Genomic DNA, 23,291 nt, shown 5'->3' on the forward strand with positions numbered 1-23,291 from the left:
TTCATCATGGTGTCAAAATGCTTCATAAGTTCATTTCAGGCATTGGAATTTTCAATGCATATAACAAATGTAAGGCCATGCATCAGAATATTGCAAGCCAAATGTAGTGTCCATTAGAGGACTAAATTAAAGGGCATTGGGAGTGTTTTACTTGGAGCTTAGTGAGCAATTTTTTTCATTCATGTATGGAAATCAAGTTCACAAATATTAGATAATTGGGTTTAGAAATTGTTGGTTATTGGATTTAAAAATGTGCCCACCCCCCCCCCCCCCCCCACACACATACACACCATAGAGTTATTTTTTTGTTAGGCGTGCTTAGTTGGTTGACCAAGGGGGGAGAGCATTTTGTTAAGTAATCACCCTGGGATCAATTAGAAGTCTTAATATTTGTGGTAGGAATGCTATTTCACCAATAGATTATCAATCCATTCGTAGTTGACACTTTCTACTTCCAAGAGAGGGGCCCAAGGCCTTTGGCAAGCATCTCTCTCTCTCTCTCTCTCTCTCTCTTTCTCTCTCTCTCTCTCTCTCTCTCTCTCTCTCTCTCTCACAATTTGTACACAGTATGTGTGCATATATGTACTTATAATGCACATGCAAGGGTGCATGCATTCATGCATGTATTTAAGTTTGTATGACTGTAGTGTGTACATGCATGTATCTGTGTGCGTTTTTTGTGTGTGTTGTGTTAGCTTTCATCATAAAAAAAGTGTGTGGAAGTGGGTCTCTCCATAACTTAAAGTGGTATGTGCATTTATCTAACGAGTATAGAGACCTGCTCCGCTGGGTCTCAAGGTGGGATTATAATTTTAAGCAAACAAAATTTCAAATTTCAAGACCCCGTTTTCAAGAAGAGTTGTGTGTGAATGCACACATCTTCATGTGTGTACACACATGCACACACATTCGTGCACGTGTGCACACTCACACATGCACACGTACGAAGACACACACACACACACACAAAACACTCATAAGCCTCTCTCTCTCTATATATATATATTTATTTATTTATTTACACACACGCACTTTCTCTCTCTCTCTCTCTAAACACACACACACACACATAGTATCTTATAATACTTGTATATAATATTATAAATAATATATATGTTATTATTATATATTTTTAATATTTATATACATATATAAAAGTATATAAAATATATATAATATAGTGTCTTTGAGTGCTTAAATTTCTTCCTTCTTTGTATTTATATTGAGGATATAGACATGGTATTATAATAATATATATTATATTGTATTCTCTCTCTCTATATATCTATATATATATATAATTCATGTATATGTAATAATATATATATATTATATTATATATTATTATATATTATATTTAATACAATATAATACTATATATAAATATTTATAGAGAGGGATAGATATTATGATATATATATTATATATATTTATGATAATATAATCTATATTATATATATATATATAGTTCTATATTTCTCTCTCTCTCTCTCTCTCTCTCTCTCTCTCTTGCTTTTGTCTACTCTCTTTGTTCGCTCTTTATAATATATATATATATATATATCACTTATATGTATGTATTTATATATTTGTATAATGTTATAACATATAATATATATTATATTATATACATAATATTGTATTATATAATATAATATAAGTTATATCATATAATATTATGTGTGTGTGTGTACATCTATATGTCTCACTCCGCTGGCTCAGCTCTGTCTCTCTCTCTCTACTTCCAGCGCCCCCTCGATCTGCGTGACGCCCTCGATTTGGGTGACCCTCGCAATTCTGCCCCTGAACAACGCGCACGTGTCACAATTTGCGTAGCGCTGCTCTCGAAGCAGGCTCTGTCTTCGCAGCGACAAGTGGCGCGACGCGCGCCCTTGATATGCGTGGCGCCTTCGATCTACGTGAGTCGTGACCATCAATTAAACTGTGTTGCGCACGCAATTTGCTGCAGTTTCCATTACACGTGTCCACGTTTCCGCGTACTGAGCGCGCACGTGTCATACCCTTCACTCCCGAAACCTCCTGCGAGCCTCCGTGCTACTCTCTCAAGAAGTAAGATGTAGCTGCATGGACTGAGGACGTTGAGACTAGAAAATCTTGTGGCGACGGCGATGTAATGACTACGTTTTAATTTGGTTGTAGACTTTGCGATGTTGTGGATAATAAGTTTTAATTTTGGTTGTAGACTTTGCGATGTTACGACTAAGTTTTAATTTGTTTGTTAGACTTTTGCGATGTCTGCAAGCTGCTGGCAACGCTGACATTTTGCCACCGCGCTTGCTCAAATTCTCACGCACCCATTTCTAAATTCGTCTATACTTCATTCAACGTGCCAAATCCAAATACCTGAAGGCTGATCTGAAGCTTTATCGATTCAATCCGACCTTTCTCGCTCAAGCCTCACATGCGAGCTTCACAGAATCACGATTGTGAGCTCAAACAATTTGCACTTCATTGACCTTTCCACCGCCCCAGATCGATACATCAATATTCTCGACTGATTCATGCATGCTCCTGAATATGCTTGTCTTTTTCGAACACCGGAATCGCCTCTGAGTCCGCCGGAGTCACTGATTACGAGCGGATATTGCAGCATGCAATGTGGGCTTGTGAAGAAAAAAGTTTGGCTTTGTTAACTTCCAAGCAGCTGATGCATGTCGCACTGCACCCTTCCAGCGGACCGTTGTGACTTGTAGCCAAACCTGTTTCCCTCACTTCTATGACCTTTCTTCTTCTTCTTCTTCGACCTTCGCTTTCGGTATCCCCGTCCATAGTGCTGCTTTCCTGTATACATTGTTTGTTTACCCATTGCCCTTTACGACTTCCTCCATCTATCGCTTGCCTATGTCAGGATCTCCTTGCGTGCCCCTTAATCAAATCGGTATCCAATATACCCACAGTGCCTCAAGTCTTCGCCGTATTTTTTGCTTGTAAAGCAGAACTTCTCACGCCACCAACGCGTCTTTTGTGACCCGCACTCACATGAGAGCTCTCCACTCACTCAGATTAATGTTTTCTTAATATTTTAGTGGTGCATATAACTCTTGGCACTCCACTTGGTTCTCTGCACAGCTCTTGTTATGCATTAGGAGTGCCAGAAAGCGAGGTCCGCTTGCTATTGCTCCAAGACTCAAGAAATATTGCAGCTCGCCCTGGCTCTTAAACGAGTCTGCTACTGCTTCAAGATTTGCTTATTGAAGAGCCTGCAAGCAGGCGTTGATATTCAAATTGAGACTACTAGGATCAGTGATCAAAGAGATGCTGGCTGTACAATCCATTTTGAGAGAAAACCAGCTCCCTCCACGGGATTTGGACGTGTTAACCGCAAAGGAATATATAGGTCAGCTTTCAAGCCGTCGTAAAGTTTGCTTCTCTTTCGCTGCTTACGCTAAGAATGTTATCGATCATTTAAGAAAGTGCCACATTCCTATTTCGGAGGGTTTGTCTGATGAAGAGTTTCTCGATATTGAGAGCACTTTGGGGTTCACATTTCCACCAGATCTGAGATCCATTCTTCAAGAAGGTTTGCCCAGTGGTGAAGGATTTCCCAAGTGGCGCTCAGGTTCTCAAAGCGAGCTTCGGGCAATGCTCGATTTGCCAATCTCCGCACTCTGCCGTGAGATAACTGTGTCGCACTTTTGGCGTGCAGAGTGGGGAAGGCAACCTGCCGAACTGGATGAGGCTCTACAAATAGCTATACGGGAGCTTCAGAAAGCACCGACGCTGGTTCCGATCTATGGTAGTTGTTACATCGCTTGCGTCCCCGTTCTAGCTGGAAATCCAATCTTCCTCATACACGATACGAGAATCTATTATTGTGGATATGATATTGCTGATTTCTTCAAACGACAGGCATTTGTTCCAAGAGAATCAAATGGGACCTATGCTCCTACGGAGAGTGAGATCGCCCAAGGAATTCTAAACAAGCTAAATACAGCTACGCAAGCATGCAAAGTGCGAACCGAAGCACGAGATCAGATCAGCGCAGACACTGCGATTCCAACATGGAGGTGGGGGGCAGACTCCCCTCGCACTCCGGATCTGCATAATTATATCAAGCTGGAGAACGCAACTTCGATAGGGCCAGTGGCAAAAGATCAGTCAGTGAAGACGTCGGTAAGGGCAGCTAGTAGTACTCAACGAGAGCTTTCTGATAGTCATCTTTCGCCGAAAGTGAGTGGTCTGGCGATTTCCAAGTACATCTACTTTCACGAAAAACCGCTTCCGAACAGGATGCTAACGAGGTTTACGATGGCAGCACCACCATGGGCTGCAAGGGAGGCGAGGAAGATAGAGATTTGGAGCGAGGTGGCGGAGGTGAGGCCGAAGCAAAGCCCAAGGCTAAGCAAAGTGGGAAGGGAGATGATGAACAAGAAGAGATCAGATGAACAAGAAGGAAACGAAGGTGGTGATGAGAAGAGCTGGTTTGCAAGCTACTTGGAGGATCAAGCAAACACCTTGAGGCGAGGGTGCTGGGGAGAAGATGAGATCAAGGAGATGATGGAGGCCACTAATTATGCTTCTTGTAAAATCCTTGAGAATGATGATGATCAATATGGGATTCATACCCTCTCCATTTGCCTCAAGCAAGCTGGCTGGCCTCTAGCAGACGTCATGCACATGCTCTCTTGTGATACAGTTTAATTGATTAACAACATATTCCTTGATCAATACCTTGCAAGAGATTCTGTCTCTCTCTCTCTCTCTCTCTCTCTCTTACAAATTCAATGGTTTTTCTCTTAAAATTTGTAGGCCCCCCCCCCAAAAAAAAAATTCTCTCTCTCTCTCTCTCTCTCTCTCTCTCTCTCTCAATGTCATAGGTCTTTATTAGCATTACCTCCCTTAGAGGTAGTGCTATAGTGAAGGACTGAAACTCCTTTGTGAATTCCACTAGTAATTTTAAAAATAATTAAGTTGTGTTTTTGAAATGACCATTTATGGAGATCATCCTAAAAAACAATGGCCTTTTAATAGCTTATAGTTTCTCTTTCACATCAAAAATTGCTTGGTATACCACTATGCTTGGAGGCAGTGTACTATTGCACTCTTTTTGTTTTTCTAATTTGTGAAGATGTTGAAAACATAGTTCAAAAACTCAATCTGACTTAGGTTAGTGGTGTCTAATTATTGGTTTAGAGTTTGAATGGGGACAACCTTGAATTTTAGGGTTAGTATTTCTATTGTGGTCTTAATGTTATGCCTAGCTACTCTTCTTTTCGAGGCTCTTGATGATAGACACCCTCGTCTCCTCCCCGTAGACATCCTCCTCTCCTACTAATGGCCACCTTCTCCTCTCCTTCTACTACTCCACTCTCACTCCTACTGTGAGATTATTGTTGCACTTGATGTGAGCTTGATGCTTGCTTCTGTGGTGGATATTTCGAAATCCTTTGACCATTATTTGTGAAATGATTTATAGCTAGTAGACGGACGATTGTCTCAGTAAGTGATATTTTTATTGATATCTTTCACTTGTTTCTTCTTTGAATGCACTTTCATTTGTTGATTGCTATTGATGCTTGATTTGGTACTTTTGTAGATTTTTGAGGCTTATTTGATTAATGAGATGCAGGTTGAAGGTAAATTACTAGCCTTCTCCAACACTTCAACTGTAGTCTATCGTTTGCTATTAATGCTCTCTTTGCTTGCAGATCTTGCAAATCTTTGGGGGTAATTTGCTTAGAGTCATTGGTCTCAGTGGAATATGATTATTCTTTGCATGTGTGTTGTTACAAGAGCTTATCCACACTGGACTCATGAATATTGATATGGATATTGAGTTTCAAAAATGAAATGATGTGGTGTTTGCATTTACAATGTGGTTTATCCCGTTGCTACTTCTCATGCTTATGGGCTTATAAATATGGGGGTGCTTCTATGTTCGTCACAATAGCTTTGCTATGGTGTTATGTCCATATGAGTGGAAGTTGCTCTCAACCCTTCGGCTTTGAGATGGAGATGGCCAAGAGCAACATTTGTTGTGCTCTCCATTCTCATTTCCTCCATGTGCTCCTCAATTTCTAAGATTTTAGTGTCATTGTGAACTCCACATGTTTTAGGTGTATGAATTCTTTAAAATCCACTTATGGAGTAATATTTCACTCTTAATGTTCGGCATTAGATGTCTTCTCGTCAAAAGTCCGTGCATCCCCCCTTCTTCTTTTGGTTGTAGTAAACATATATTTTTTCTCTTCTTGCTTGTGTTGTAGTTTGAGCTTGTACTACATGTTTCAATTGAGAAAACTTTGGTTTTGTGTGAGGTTTTTGTGGAAAAAGCATTCGTTCCTTCTTTTTTGGCCTATACTTCAAGTATATTGACGTCTTCTTGCTTGTTGTTATTTGGTCCAAGTTTCTAGTGCAAGTTTCTTAAAACCACTACATACACATATTCTGACAAGTTTCCAATATTGTTTGCTGCGAACTTTGTTGACAAGATTCTATCGATTGTAGATCCGATGTTCAAAAATGTATTGGATACATTATCTATGTTGTGGATACTTTGTTGCTTATGTAACCTGTTGTAGTCGTCTTCCTCAGAGTACCATTACATGCATTGTATTGTGTGGGTATTTTAGTTGCAAAGAATATAGTATAGCAACGTTTGGAGCATGGTGATGAGAAATATAAACTATCATTCTTCTAAATGGAGTCTAAACGTTATATTGATGTTATAGTTCAAGTATTTTATTGTTGTTTTTCTTGTAGTTGTTGTAATCGAGTTGGTGCATGGCTACTCTTCTTTCTAGGGCTCTTGGCAATAGCCGCATTCATCTCTTGCTAGTAGCCAAATTCCTCTCCTACCAACAACCACTCTCTCCTCTTTGTCTACTACTCTTCCACCCTCACTCCTACTATGCTTTTATTGTTGCACTTGATGCTTTCAAGTTGCTTTCATGGCAGATATTTTGAGATCCTTTGGCCCTTTTTTTTGTGGAGTTCAAGCTCTGACTTAACCGATGAAGAAGAAGAGACAGGGTGTAGCTCCGAGGAGTCCAACTCAGAGGGTGAGGTGGAAGGAGTGGCCTTTGGTCTTTGTCGTGGTGCTATACTAAAATAGTGCCCTTTAGACTGTTCATCGTTTCGTTAACTGTCAGATTTCATCCCATGCTTGTTTTTAGTATATCCCAACCACCACCGTGCTGGTTTCCCATAATGAATACACACATCCTACAAATCCATTCATCTTGTAATAATACAATCAAACCACCATGCTAATGGCTGTTAATATCCTAGTGCAACCAACCACCGCACTGGCGATAACTTATCATGCATTACTACTATGCTATCCCTACACTACTGCCGTGCTATCCTAAAATTTTTTGCACTGCGCTATACTAAAACATTGCCCTTTAGACTGGTTATCGTTAACCATCAAATTTCAACCACCGGGCTACTTAATACATTTAAGTACTAACATGGAAGCAGGCCGATACAAAATCACATATTATGAGCACCATGAGAAAGACCACGTCCAAGAAATGTCTGCAAGATTTTTATTTTTTCAAAATACGACAACATTTTGCGGCTCAAGGAAATTCTAGATTCCCAACTATCTTATCAGCCTCTCTAATAGCAAGCATCTCCCAGCTCTTTAGGTTAGTCTGATGCACAATGGTAGACCTCTTCACACACTCGGATTACACACTACTTGCTTGACTCTATCGACTTATATGCCCATAGTAACTCCTCCTTTCGCTAGGGTTCCTCTTCACCCTGGTCTTTGCACTCTATACATCTTTGTGCCTCTATCATGTCCTGCTAAAAGAAACCTATGTCATGAGCTTGACAAGTATCTTAAAGGAGCAGGAAAAACAATAGCCAGGTAAATTAATATTCACCGTCTCTCTCGACTCCAAGTAATACACCCACCACTGAAGCATGTCCTCCTTGCAGCTATTTTCCTCCTCCTTCTCCACATCTGTTTCTGTGAGGATTGCATCCAACATCGTTTTTAGATAGAACAAAAGCATTCCAAAGTTATTTGGGTATGCCATATATTCGATGTAGGTGGATCGGTGTGCAGAGTTTTGGGGCTAGATTTCATAATGGACTCTTGGTAATCAAAATCTTTGAGTTCATTGATCCTGACCTTCTCAAATTCTTCAGTCTCAAGTTAGTTGTCTAATCGAAATCTTTCATCTCACATTAGTTGTCTAATCGAAATCTTTTGTCTCACATTAGTTGACTACTTCAATAACTATGTTGAGCTAAAGGAATTGTCGGTTGGGTGAAAGTGGGTAAAAATGATTTGGAGTGACAAGTATTTGCGAAGGTGGAGGCTCAGACGGTACAAGAAGGAAGATGTTCAAATTGCAACCTGACAAAGATTTCGATGTGTAGAGGAGATCAATGAATTACATGAGGGTTGTCTACCAGCCACTTGAACTTACATCAAACATGACGTGGTTGTGAGACAGTGTCAAACCTTGTCTCCATCAACTACATTGCCAGACGAGTTTAATGAACATCCTAAAGATACACACCAGGCACAATTACTTATTGTACATCCTGTAGAGTTCTTGAAGATCTTGCAGTGCATGTGCCACGGTGTTGAGTCGACGTGATAAATTATGCCACTCCATCAATCACTTTACAGAGAGGTCAATGAGTAAAAGAGCCTCCCCGTGCGACTACCAGGGCGGAAGGGCTGGCATCGTAGCTACTCGACTAATAGTGTGAAATTGCCTTCCCATGAAGCAGGCCCTAATGTCTCAAAAGTATTATTGAATTTTGACAATGATTTTTTAGGCTACTTGAGCCAAACACACTCAGAACAAAGTCTAGAGACCAATCAGAATCTTTCAACAGTGCAATGCTACACTAGTAAGCCCTGAAGTCAAAATACTATGAGAGCATTGCAACGCTAGGGAGGAAGATCTATCAGTGGAGCACTGAACGTGGGGCTACTCATCTACACTATGAGTGGGGTTCTCTCAGCCCCACTAGCATACATGGGGAGGCCCTCTAACATGACTCCATCAACTGTAGTACAAAGGAGCCTGACGATTATACTATCAAACATCTTGCAAAGATTTTGAAGATCTTGCATTGTAGACATCGGCATGATAAACTATGCGACTACCAGCCCCTCCAAATAGCATCAGATACTCCGATGTACCGAGGTGGCTACAAATCATGACAGCTGGCTCCATCAATAATGTTTTAGAGGAGTTTAATAAACATCCTGATGGTATTCACCAGCCACAATAATTTATCGCATATCTTGCAAAGATCTTAGAGAACTGGCATTGTAGACATTGTGGTGTCGAGTCAATGTGATAAATTACGCCACTCCACCAATTTCTTTATCGGAAGCTCAATGAGTAGCATGACTCCATCAGCTGCCTTATAGAGATTTTGAAGATCTTGCATTGTAGACATCAGCATGATAAACTATGTGACTACCAACCCCTCCCAATAACATCAGACACTTTGATGTATTGAGGTGGTTGCAAACCATGATAGCTGACTCCATCAATTACATCTCAGAGGAGTTTAATGAACATCCCAATGGAATTCACCAGCCACAATAATTTATCACACATCTCACATAGATCTTGGAGATCTGGCATTGTAGACGCCATGGTGTTGGGTTGATGCGATAAATTATGCCACTTGTCAATTAACTCGCCACAATAGCCTCTCGCACATTTTCACAGAAGGGTTGACTATCAGCCTCTTGAATTTTGATCTAACACGACATAGAAGCGAGCCGGCATGATAACGAAACACCGTTAATTACATTGCAGATAATAAATGCCCTAACGAAAGATTTGGATTTGCTTTGAACATGCCATGGTGTCGTGACGACGTGATAATGACACCATCAAGTTCATTGCAGAGGACCTTCAAGAATGTCCTGAGTGTTCCAAATCCCTCTCTTCAACTTGTTCCTTCAAACCATCTACATTCTGCAACCCTAAACCCTAAACCATCTCCGCAACTCACGTCCCAAAACCATTCTTCTATGGATTCTCTCCAAGCTCTCTTGCATTGGCAGAATCTTGCTCCCTTTGTCACCAGTTGGGAATTATGACTGCTAAGGTATTTCTCAAACTCCGAATTTCATACCCTATCAAAATGTTCCATTCACTTATCTGCAAGGCACTTGAAAATGGACATGGAAAAGATTGGTGTTCATCTTGGGCTAGGCATGGAAAAAGCCACTGAAAAAGCGACATTTCAAGGCCCTTTTTCATCTACACCCTTTTTCCTGTTGCGTGTATTTGGTGACAACCACTCAATGCTACAAGATTGCTAGTTGAGAGCACACAACACATAGAAATCTCAAAACTAGATATTTTGGAGGTCCTATTTCATCTATGCTAGCACATACAAAAAAGAGCCCTTTGAAATGCCCACATAGAGACTTGAAATGCTCCCATTTGAGTTGCACCGTCGAGATGTTTTGAAATATTAGATGACAGCATTACCGATCATTCAAGAAAATGGGGCTTTCCAGAATTGCAAATGCCCCTTTCAAAATAGTAGGCATGATGCCATTCCAAGGTTGTTCGACATGGCAAAGTCCCTAAATGAGCACTTTCCAAGGCTCGTTTTCATCTGCACTAGCGCATATGAAAATGAACCTCCAAAAGTGCCTTTCAAAATGCCAGGATGCCCCTTTCTTGAATAGCAGTCATCTGTACTAGCGTAGATGAAAACAAACCTCCAAAAGTGCCTTTCAAAATGCCCTGATGCCCCTTTCTTGAATAGCAGGCATGATGCAATGCAACTCCTAATGAAGGTTGTTGGACATGGCAAAGTCCCAAAATGAGCACTTTCTAAGGCTCATTTTCATCTGCTCTAGCACAGATGAAAACGAGCCTCTGGAAGTGCCTTCAAGAATGCCCTAATATCCCTTTCTTGAATAGCTAGGCATGATGCAATGCAGCTCCTATTGAAGGTTGTTGGACATGGCAAAGTCCTGGAAAGAGCACTTTCCAAGGCCCGAATGAGCCTCCAGAAGTTCCTTTAAGAATGCCCTAATGACCCTTTCTTGAATAGCTAGACATGGCGAAGTCTTGAGATGGGCACTTTCCAAGGCCCGTTTTCATCTGCTCCTGGGGCTTCTGAGTATGAGCCTCCAAATGTGCCTTTGAGAATGACCGAATTCCCCTTTCTTCAATACCAAGCTTGATGCAATGCAACTCCTAGTGATGGTTGTTGGACATGGCAAAGTCTGGAGATGGGCACTTTCCAAGGCCCATTTTCATCTGCGCTAGCTTAGACTAAAATGGGCCTTGGAAAATGCCCCTTTCTTGAAGAGCAGGCATGATGTAACCCAACTCCTAATGAATGTTGTTGGACATGGCAAAGTCTGGAGATGGACACTTTCCAAGGCGCATTTTCATCGACGCTAGCATAGATGAAATGGGCCTTGGAAAATGCCCCTTTCTTGAAGAGCAGGCATGATGTAACCCAGCTCCTAATGAATGTTGTTGCACATGGCAAAGTCTGGAGATAGGCCTTGGAAAATGCCCCTTTCTTGAAGAGCAGGCATGATGTAACCTAGCTCCTAATGAATGTTGCTGGACATGGCAAACTCCCAAAGTGGGCACTTTCCACAGCACCTTTTCATCTACGCTAGCACAAATGAAAATGGGACTTGGAAAATGCCCCTTTCTTGAAGAGCAGGCATGATGCAACCCAACTCCTAATGAATGTTGCTAGACATGGCAAACTCCTGAAATCAACACTTTCAATGACACCTTGGGACTTGGAAAGTTCCCATCTAGAGACTTTGTATTGAGTCTAAGGACTTTGAAAAATCTTGAAATGGACAGTTTTGAAGACCCTTTTTCATCTGCAATGTAGACTGTGAGCGACCCTGCAAGTTCTATGAATGCAATGCAAACTGCAAATGACCCCTCAATTGTTTGCATAATTATCCCTCTGCATATGTGATGTGTAAGAGAAAGAGAAGACATGCAAGCTAGCAATAGTGACTCAAAAGAAAACTATCTTTACATTGTAATATGGTCTGCTCAGCCCGACCAAGCTTGTTGCAAATAGTACCAAATAAGGCTCATTCGTACTAGGCTTGTTGCCTTGGTTACAACATCAGTAGAAACCAAAAACATCTCACTAGAGGATATCATCATTGGTATCTCTTATCTGCTCAGCAACCCACTCTTCTACCGACTCCACTTCTGAATTGTCAATGTAATTACATTGATGGAAGAAACTCAAGCACTCGAAGATTGTTTCTTGATAATCTATTTGTCTGGACCTTATTATTTCTTTAGGGTCTGCACCAAATCGCCCATGCCAATCGGAGTGATAACGAAGCTTACTCAAGAAGTCTGCCTTATCGTGCCATTCATTTATCATCTTTTTTAAAAGTATTTCGCTCTTTCTTATCTTTGCAGTTTCCTCCCTTTCTGTGTGCCACTGCAAATCAAACTCTTCTTTCTCGATCTGTGTCAACAAAGAGCCTTCTTGAAAACTTGCATCTCTTCTCGTTGCTTGGTCAGCAATTTATTCCTTCAAGCTACTAATTTTGCACTCCACATTTCCTACGATGTTGTATACATCCATTGCAAGGAGATGATAAAGAAAGAGAGATGGAAGAGGACAAGAGTTTGCAGAACGGACTTGGATGGGGGGGAAAATGACTAAGAGTGAGGAGCAGGATGGAAGGAAAAAGAAGGTGTTTATGCCGATGGCAAGGAGCGCGGGGGAAATAAATAGAGCGAGGACAAGAGAAGAGCTTAGGGAATAGATACTTGGAAGTGAAAGATTACAAATGTTGTTGGGACTTGCCTCTAGTTAGTGTTCTAGGTTTCTTCTAGGTTAGTTGGGTTGATACATGAGGGAGCATATAGCCAACCATGTGATGCATGGCATGCATGGAATTAGGAGGGATTAGTATCAAAGGATATTATGCATGCAATAAGATCTTAGTTTAGTTTGGAAGTCTACATGTACTATTTGTCCGCAAGTCCCCGCACGGTGTAGAAAGGAGCCAAAATGTAAACGCAATTGCGCCTTGTAGGAGACCCTTGAAGTTCTCCACATAAAATATCCCTCTATGTGTGCAATGTGTAGGTGCTTTCTTTGCAAGCTATTTAAGAAGATATGGGAAGACATGAAAAGAATCATGGATCTTCTAGAGGTGTGTACACCTTCTTTATTCGAAAGCTCTATGGATTGTTTTCCTGTAATCGTCATATTTCTATTTTGCATTGGTTGTCTAGACAGGTAATCCGAAGACCTACACATTGTGATCTGGGATTATTGGTGGCAGAACCATGAGCATAGAGGAAAGCTCTCATACTCAGACACTAGAAATTCCTGCAAGTCAAGATCATGCCGAGGAAGAGCAGGTCTCATAGCAACAAGGCACGGCCACAGATGAACTTATCACCGAAGTGGAAGGTGATGAGGTTGGGGATGAGGAAGTGCACGCCCAAGGTGATAGTTTTGAAGTAGCGAGTAGTGAAGAAAGGGCCACCAATTCCCATCAATGGGTTCTTGGCAAAGAGATAGAGCTTAGACTACTGCAAGACGTGATGACAAGCCTTTATCTTCCAAAACATTCGGCACCCACCCTTATACCTTTGTGTACACTACTACCAAACAAAGTCTATCCGTTCAGCCTCAAGTGGAATTTCTTCGCTAAGGGACAGTTTTGATGCAAAGGGCTATGTGGAGTCCACCAGTGTGCCTTTTCTTGTGTTCCTTTAAAAGCTAGGAAGTGTGCCTTTCCTTTAAAAGCTAGGAAGTGAGGCACACCTGGAAGTTTCCCACCTTGATTTGCAGGAATGGGGGCCAACTTGGGCAGTTGTCATGAGAGCAGTTCGAGAATGAACTAACGGGTGATTGGGAGGAATTGAAAGGCAAAAAGTTCTTGGTGTGGGGTGGAAATCATAGGCTAAAGGCCTGGTTGGCTTAGAGTTTTGAAGGTTAGCTACCTTTGTGGACTATTTCTGCACTATAGATACATTGCTTTGGAACTTATATATCATTTTTGGTGCATCACTCTTGGATCGAACGCGTTGAATGATACTTCATCGTGACTTGTTCTTTAAGAGGCCAAGAAACTCCCAAGGGGAGGATACACCAAAGAACCCAGAGTCAATGACCTAGCCAAGGCCCTTAATGATCTTCGACTTGAGATGGTGGGCATCAAAAATCAATCCAATCGCCCTCCAAGAGAATGTGCCAATGTTGTGTGCTATGAGTGCCACCAGAAGGGTCATTATCGCATGGAATGTCCCAATATTGTGGGAGTTAAAGGTCACTGTGCCTTTACCCCGGTTATGTACAATACTCAAACACATATATAAATGAATGAAAAAGAAGATTAGGGTGTTGTGCACCCACCAAAACTTGTGTGCTCTCTGTTTCTCTCTCTCCCTCTTCCGTTCTTGCTTTCATTGAGAGCACTCTCAACTAGTATCAGAGCCCGGGTGATCTAGCTGAGTGTGCGTGAATGCTTGAAGCTCAGCAGCTCTGTGGGAGGAAGGAGAAGCTCTGTGGGAAGCTTTGTGGGTGACTTTACTTGCATCCGAGTGTGTAGAGACCTTGGAGGAACCTTTGGAAAAGTCACTTTGGTTTTGCGAAGTGGTTTTGAGAGCCTATTAAGTGTTCTCAAAGAAAAAGTGATTTTTTGAGCTTTTCCCTGTTTCGTTCGATGACAGAGACTCCGTATTGACTTGTAGAGGCAACTATTGCTTGCTTTTGGTGTCCACTTCACTTCAAGAGCTTGGAAACACCTTCATTCTTGAATCTGGGATCATTTCATTGGATTTCTGACTCACTGTGTCAGTTTCTGCGTTTTTCTGCCCGAGTGTTGGAACTCAAGTTTGGAGCAACCATTTGCAGATCTATCAGTTCCGGTGGACTTAGGAGGTCCTAAAACTTCTATGTTGCTCATCATTTGCACTTCGGTGGAGTTTACAAACAGCTCTGTTTTCAAAAACGTTTTTCAGTCCATGTGTTGGACCCAGTGATTGAGACCACAATTTCCAAACCCATCTGTCCCATTGCGTTCTGGATGCCCAAAAACCCCTACCTGTCAGATTCGGTGGAGGATTTTCAGAGTTATAGATCTCTGCACGGCAGTGGATAAGTGTTGGCTCCCATTTCTCACTCATCGGTTGGGATTTTGGAGTTCCGGCAGAAGAGAGATATTTGCAGATTTTCTTGCTAAGTCCGATTATGCAATGGCGCCCATGTTTTGAGGCATCTCAGGTTCTATTTTCAGTAGCGGTCATTACCGTGGGACTATGATTTCTTGAGCATACCTTATGCAAATCACTCTGGTTGCAGTTTGAGCAGTGTGCGCGCATTCATGGTGTGCATTGGGTTGCAGTGGATGATTTATAGGCCATTTGGATGCATTGCGGTCCTTATTGGATGCGCTGATAGGCCCAAATTGTCTTGTGGGATGCTATTTTTATGGATGCTTTGCACATGGATGCTATTTTATGCTGAGGGATAGCTTTGACACATTGCAGGTGATGCACTGATAGTGCTATGCTTTCTTGGATGAGATATTATTAATGCATATGCTAGTGGACGGTGTTTATGCTTGAGTCATTTGGCACTTATTGGCATTTTGGATTGCCATTACAGTTGGCATTTTCTTTTGGGCCAGATTTGCTCATATGGATGCATAGTTTATGCACATGAGTCAAATGCTTTGAGACATGAGTTTTGGTGATATTTCACTCTATTGTGGCATACACATTTGGGTGCACCTGGTATTTGGTGTGATTCTCTCTTGTAGGCACTAGCATTTAGGATTTTTGCTTCATTTGCATCATGGCATCCTCTTCCATGTCTGAAAAGGAGTTTTTTAGCATTAAAAAGTTTGATGGGACAAACTTTTCTTTATGGAAAGAACAAATAAGGGATGTGCTTATTCAAAAGAAGCAGATTAAACCCTTGGCAGGGATTGAAGCTAAGCCTGCAAATATGTCTGAGGATGATTGGAATGAGTTGGATGCATTAGCAAAATCTACTATTAGACTTCATCTTGCAGAGTTAGTTTATTTCACAGTAGTAAATGAGCAGACTACGGAAGATTTGTGGAAGAAACTGTGTGCCACTTATGAAAAGAAAACTGCCTCTAATAAATTTTACCTGATGAAGAGGTTGTTTGAGCTACAGATGAAGGAAGGGGTCTCCATTGCTTCTCACTTGAATGAATTCAATATTATTTTTAGCCAGCTTCAGGCTCAGAAGATGAATTTTGATGCGGAGACTAAGGCAATATTTCTCTCATGTTCATTGCCATCCTCATGGGATACCTTCCGTACAGCTGTCAGTAACTCTGCACCTAGTGGAGTACTGAACTTTGATGATGTTGTGGGTATCTTGTTGGCCGAGGAGATTAGATGCAAGTCTATGGATGGCAACAAGCAGGATGCAGCCTTAAATGTGCAAAGGGGTAGATCACAGTTCAGGGGGAAGTCCCAAGAAAGAGGGAAGTCTCGTAGCAAATCCAGGGCATGGAACATTGAGTGTTACCACTATGGCAAGAAGGGCCATATGAAAAAGGATTGCTACAAGCTGATAAGAGAGCAAAAGGATAAGAAAAAGAATGCAAATTGGGGTGCAAATCAAAAGGAAGAGAGTCCAAGGGAGGACAAAGGAAAAGTGAAGATCGAGGAGATCAATGCAGTCACACATGATAGTGACAATGACGTTCTCTTCATGTCTAGTTTATCTGTAGAGTTGCTTACCACTTCAGATGATGCATATTCCCAGGATTGGATTTTGGATTCTAGTGCTTCATTCCATGTAACTGCCCATAGGGAATGGTTCTCCACTTATGACAGTGGAAAGACAGGTTGTGTGCATCTTGGAAATGACTATGCATGTGACATAGTGGGAGTAGGTGACATAAAGTTTTCTTTTGCAAATGGGTCTGCATTTATTTTGAAACATGTGAGACATGTGCCTAAGTTGACCAAGAGTCTTATTTCAGTGGGTCAGCTAGATGATGCTTGTTTTCATACCACTTTTGACTTTCAGAGTTGGAAAATTCAGAAGGGCTCTATGCTTTTGGCCAGGGGTGCCAAGTGTCGGACTTTGTATCCCTTACATGTATCAGGGGTATTTGATCATGTTGTTGCAATAACCAAGCAGCCAAGCACTTCTTTGTGGCATTGCAGGTTGGGGCACATGAGCCAGAGTGGAATGAAACTCTTATGCTGATTGGGTTATGTACCACATTTGAGTTTCTCTGATTTTGAATTTTGTGAGCATTGTCTCTATGGGAAGCAGACTAAATCAGCTCATAAAAGAAGGGGAAAGAAAGAGTTTGAAAAGCTTGATTTGGTGCATTCAGACATATGTGGTCCCATGCCTACACGGTCTTTAGGCGGGGCTGAATACTATGTGACATTCATTGATGATGCAACTAAGAAAGTGTGGGCTTATGCTATAGCTCGGAAGAGTGATGTGTTCCAGGTATTTCAGAAATGGCTGGCCTTGGTTGAGAATCAGTCAGGTAGAACGCTTAAATGCCTACGGACTGACAATGGTGGAGAGTATCTCTCTCATGACTTTCAGCATTTCTGTGATACACATGGGATTAAGAGGGAGCTCACATCCCCTCATACTCCAGAGCAAAATCCAATTGCAGAAAAGATGAACTGTACCATTCAAGAAAGGTTGCAATGCATGCTTTCCAATGCAAGTCTTTCTGGTGGTTTTTGGGCTGAGGCAATGAAGACTGCAGTGCATGTGATCAATAGATCACCTAGTAAGAGTTTGGATGGTGGTATTCTTGAAGAGGCATGGAGTGGTAAGAAGCCCTCTTACTCTCATTTGTGTATATTTGGGTGTGAGGCATATGCACATGTGCCAAAAGAGCTTCAAAAGAAGCTAGATCCTAAGTCTAGGAATTGCATCTTTCTGGGTTATGGTGAAAGTGGAGAGATGGGCTATCGTCTCTGGGATCCAGAAGCAAAAAAGATCATACGCAGCCATGATGTAGTCTTCAATGAGAAGAAGATGCATAAGGCACCCATGAGGGATGTGGAAATGAGGAGAATCACTTTCTAGGATGTGAATCCACCTGCATATGTTGATAGACAGCAAGCGTCCATGCACCAAATGTGCAAGAAATGGTACCACCAAGTACTCCCACAGGTATACAATCAAGGGTAGATGATGGATCATCTATTGGTGGAAATGATGAGCCAAATGTGGCTGATATGCAAGTGGGACAGCAAGCTGAAATGCCCTTGAGAAGATCATCTAGAGTGTCTAGACTGCCTGATAGGTTTGTTCCAAGGGTAGACTATGTGATGCTCATTGATTGCGGGGAGCCTTCTTGCTACAGAGAGGCTATGATGCACGAGGATCAACGCAAGTGGGAGTATGCTATGCAATCAGAGATGAGTTCACTTATGAAGAATAAGACTTGGGACTTGGTTTCTTTGCCACATGGAAAGAAAGCATCGCCATGTAAATGGGTCTACAAGATGAAGGTCACAGGTGATGATGTGCCTAGGTACAAGGTCCGTTTGGTCACTAAAGGGTTCAAGCAAGAGAAGGGTGTGGACTTTGATGAGATATTCTCTCCGGTTGTGAAGATGACCACACTAAGATGCATGCTTGGACTAGTGGCAGCAGAGGATATGGAGCTTATGCAGATGGATGTCAAGACAGCTTTCTTGCATGGGGATTTGCATGAGGAAATTTACATGGTGCAGCCGGAAGGCTTTGAAGAAAAGGGCAAAGAGCATTTAGTTTGCAAGCTGAAGAAGAGTCTCTATGGTCTTAAGCAAGCACTTAGAGAATGGTATCAAAAGTTTGATGCTTTCATTCGGTCCCAGGGTTTTAGAAGGAGTGAAATTGATCACTGCCTCTACACTAAAAGGGCTAAGGATAATAGCCTGATAATCTTAGCACTATATGTGGATGATATGCTATTGGCTAGCAAGAATACTTATGAGCTAGATGCATTAAAGACCAAGTTGCATGAGGCCTTTGATATGAAGGATTTGGGACTTGCAAGTCATATTCTTGGTATGCGCATCACGCGTGATCGGAGTAGGAAACTCCTTTGGCTTTCAAAAAAAGAGTATGTTACAAAAGTATTGCAGCATTTCAATATAGAGGGGGGGAAGGCAATGAGTACTCCATTGCCTCCATATGTGAAACTGAGTCATACAGATAGTCCCGAATCAGATGACGAAAGGGCCATGATGGCCAAGATTCCTTATGCATAAGCAGTTGGGAGTCTTATGTATGCTATGATAGCTACTAGACCAGACATTGCATTTGCAGTGGGAGTTGTTAGCTGGTATATGGCTAATCCAGGAAAGAGGCATTGGGAGGCAGTTAAGTGCATCATGAGGTACATGAAGGGTACCAAGGAGATGTGCATCTGTTTTGGTAGAGGAGACATGCGTGTACTTGGATACATAGTAGTAGGAGATCCACTTCTGGTTATGTGTTCACCTTTGCAGGTGGTGCAGTGTCGTGGATGTCTCGCGCACAGAAGTGCATTGCTTTGTCTACCACAGACGCTGAGTATGTTGCAGCCACAGAGGGTTGCAAGGAGGCTATATGGCTTGATCGGCTAGTGGGAGATTTGGGGATTCATACAGGTGTACCGACATTGCATAGTGATTCCATGAGTGCTATTCAGCTAGCACGGAATCTGGTCTTTCATGCAAAGACCAAACACATTGAGGTTAGGTACCATTTCATTACTTGAGGACAAGCACATAGAGCTTGTCAAGGTTCATACAAATGATAACCTTGCAGATATGCTGACGAAGAGTCTGTTGAGATATCGAGCTCCACTCGCGATATGCCAGGGTGATTGTTGTGCATTTATGTCACCGACTTGTTAGCTGGAGATGCGGTTGGTACATCGCCCACGAATAATAGCTGGATGACAGCTATCCTTATCTACTCTAGTTTGTGGCTCAGTTAGTATGCCACCTTAGTTAGTTGAGTTTGGTTTGAGACCCACATATAGGGTTCTTCTATTTTCTTTGTATTAGAGTTCTTTTGGCTTTCACAACTAAGAAGAGGAAAACTGTTTTCAGCCTCCACCTTTGTGTGTATTCCCCCATTGTGCATGTGAGAAAGCCGCAAGTGAGACTCCTTCCCTCTCTCCCACAATCTTCACATGGTATCACAGCCTTGTTCGTGGTAAGGAGCTCAAGAAAGCAAGCCAAGTTCGTGGTGTCCTGGTAAGAGGACCAGTGTTGCTTTCCTATTTCGAGTTTGGGAGCAAATCTCTGCAGGTAGCACAGCAGAAGTGCAAGAGTGCACTGTCTCAGATTGAGACACCCTTTACAGTGTGGCGAGAGCGCAGTTTTGATTCGAGGTCATTTCTGGGCCCGTTTTGGAGACGGAAGTTCTCCGCAGGCACTTAGAAAAAGGCCCTGTTTTTGCTGTGCGACCACTGTTCTGCGGGTCAGTGAAAAGTTGCCGCAGAAATTGCATCGTATGCCTTTGTGCAGAGATATTGGGAGTTGCAGATTCATGCTTGTTGCCTGTTGATGCAAATCGTCACTAGGAAGTGACTGTGTGGTGAAATACCACTTTCGTCAGTTTTGCAGTTCTGCCCGTGTGAGGCAAAAGCTGTGTTTTTTGCAGTGACAGAATATTTTGCAGTGTTCTGTACTGGCATCTGATTCTCTTTCACAGATTGTCACTGAAAAGCTTGACAAGAACAACTTCCAGGCATGGAAGTCTAGAATGACGAATTTCTTGATGGGAAAAGGCTATTGGGATTCATTACAGGAAATGAAGAAGAACCTGTTCTTCCTAATGTTCCCAGTCAACAGGAAATGCAGGCATTCAAAGGATGGCATGAGAGAGCCAGGAAAGTTATGTACTGGCTGTCTATCAGTATTTCGGACTCCATGATTGTGCATATTCAGGATGCAAATACGCCAAAGGAGGCATGGGATACTTTGGCAAAAATGTATAGCACAAATATGCAAGCTAGGAAAATGCAACTCAAATAGGAGTTGCACAATGTGCAGAGAGAAAATTTGAGCATAAATGACTACCACATGAAAGTGAAGAAAATTGCAGATGCACTTGCTTCCATTGGGTCGCCAGTGGATGATGACGATTTGGTTTCTGTGACCTTGAATGGGAAAGGATTATGCACAATTCCGGACGTCCATTGCCGTCCGTGAAAAATTTCCAGATTTTGAGGAGTTGATTGCTCTTCTAATTTCTGAAGAGCAGAGAAATGGGGGTGCATCTTCTTCAGCAGGAACTTCAAAAGAAACTGTCTTCTACTCAAATGCTGGCAGAGGTAGAGGCAAAGGTAGAGGAGGCCGATCTACAGGCCGTGGTAGAAATCAAAATATGCAGCAAACGCAAGAAAACCAGTCCTATGCAGGAGGACGTGGTAACTCTAGAGGCAGGGGGAGCCAAAGAGGCCGTGGTGGATGGCAGAGAGGCCAAAATGCAAACAGCAATGTTGAATGCTACTATTGTGGCAAAATGGGTCATATGGCTAAGGACTGCTATAAAAAGCAGAATGACATTATGACTGGAAAATTGCAGCAAGGCAATTATGCATCTTCTAGTAGGCAGGGTGATGACAGAAATGAGCATCTATTTATGGTGCAGCATATGACCAATTCTGTGACAAGTGCAGAAGAACGAAATGATGTGTGGTATGTTGAGTCAGGTGTGTCAAACCACATGACAGGTCATGCAGAATGGATGCAAGAAGCAAGGAAAATGGAAAAACCAGGATTTGTGGAGAGTGGTGATGATACTGCACATCCTATTGTGCAGATTGGCAAAATTCCTTTGTCTATGCAGGATGGGAAAAAGAAATACTTGTCTGATGTATTTCATGTCCTGAACATCACCAAGAACCTGGTTTCTGTTGGTCAGATGGTTGAGCAGGGCTTGCAGGTCAGATTTAATCCTCATGGATGCTTTGTTGAGGATATGAAAAATAATGGTCGCTTGATAGCAAAAGGAAAGAAGAAGGGCAGGATGTTTACATTGGATGCGGACATGCCTGAATTGAGTGCAACAATGTTTGCATGTGGGACCGGTGTAGTTGCAGATATTGATATCTGGCACAAACGCATTGGTCATGTTAATATACAGCGACTTAAATCAATGCAAGCCCAAAATATTGTTGCAGGATTGCCTAAATTCAAGGTTGCAGAAATGCACAAGGTTTGTGAAGCCTGTCAATTTGGGAAACAGGTAAGGAAACCTTTTCCTAGGCATGTTCAAGAGAGTAAAAAGCCATTGGAATTAATCCATTCTGATGTGTGGACTACAAAAGCTGCATCTATTGGAGGCTATCACTATTTTGTCACATTTATTGATGACTTCAGCAGAAAACTGTGGGTGTATTTTATGAAAAAGAAAAGTGAAGTGTTTGGGCACTTCAAAGCTTTCAAAGCTATGGTTGAAAAAGAAACAGTCCTGCAAATAAAATGCCTAAGGTCAGATGGAGGGGGAGAGTACCTCTCAAATGAGTTTGCAAGGTTCTTGCAGGAGCATGGTATAAAGCAGCAATATTCATGCAGCCATACCCCACAGCAAAATGGAATTGCAAAAAGAAAAAACAGGCATATTGGAGAGGTATCTCGGGCTATGCTAAATGAAAAAGATCTACCAGATTATTATTGGGCTGAAGCAGTTGCTACAGCAGTCTATATAATGAACAGGTTTCCCACTGCAGCAATACATGGCATGACGCCAGAGGAGATGTATACTGGTAGGAAACCAGATATTTCTCATCTAAAGATTTTTGGTTGCATTGCCTATGTCCATGTGCCAGATGAGTTGAGGTCCAAGTTGGATCCAAAAGCTGAGAAGTGCGTCTTTATTAGTTATTCTCTACAGCAGAAAGGGTATAGATGCTATAACCCTTCTACACGTAAGTTCACAGTGAGCAGAGATGTTGTTTTTGATGAGATGAGTAGCTGGTATAAACCAGTAAATGTGATGATTGATGTAGATGCACAAAATGGTAATGCTGCACAGAATGCACAGCAGCAATCACAAAATATCAGTGGACCTGGAGTGTCCTTTACCAGTGGTTCACATACTTCGCCATGGACAGGCAGATTGAGATCAGGAGAATCCCCTCAAAGCAATGCAGAGAGTGGTACGCAGGTATCACGAAAAGGAAAAGAGAAGGTAGATCAGCCCATGTTTGATGTGAATGCAGGTCACTCTTGTGTGGATGGTGAATCCAGTGGCTCAAAACAGAGCATTGATGATGAGTTGGGTATTCCTTCTGTTGTTACACCTGGAGTAAGGAAGACCAGGGATGTTTTGAGAGCACCTGGAAGTGAGCC

At 42.0% G+C, this 23,291-nt stretch overlaps 1 protein-coding gene across 1 annotated transcript; it reads left to right on the forward strand.

The window, feature by feature from the left end:
* The first annotated feature begins 3,276 nt into the window (after positions 1 to 3,276).
* Positions 3,277 to 4,662, forward strand: LOC147899541 (uncharacterized). Its single transcript, XM_087377745.1, has one exon. The coding sequence runs from the start codon at positions 3,277 to 3,279 to the stop codon at positions 4,660 to 4,662; it is 1,386 nt and encodes a 461-aa protein (XP_087233871.1).
* Positions 4,663 to 23,291: the final 18,629 nt, after the last annotated feature.

The sequence above is a fragment of the Dipteris shenzhenensis genome, chromosome 8 (assembly GCF_047967505.1).
Source record: "Dipteris shenzhenensis isolate YYH24624 ecotype China chromosome 8, Dip_SZ_1.0, whole genome shotgun sequence".
NCBI classification, from domain to species: Eukaryota; Viridiplantae; Streptophyta; class Polypodiopsida; order Gleicheniales; family Dipteridaceae; genus Dipteris; species Dipteris shenzhenensis.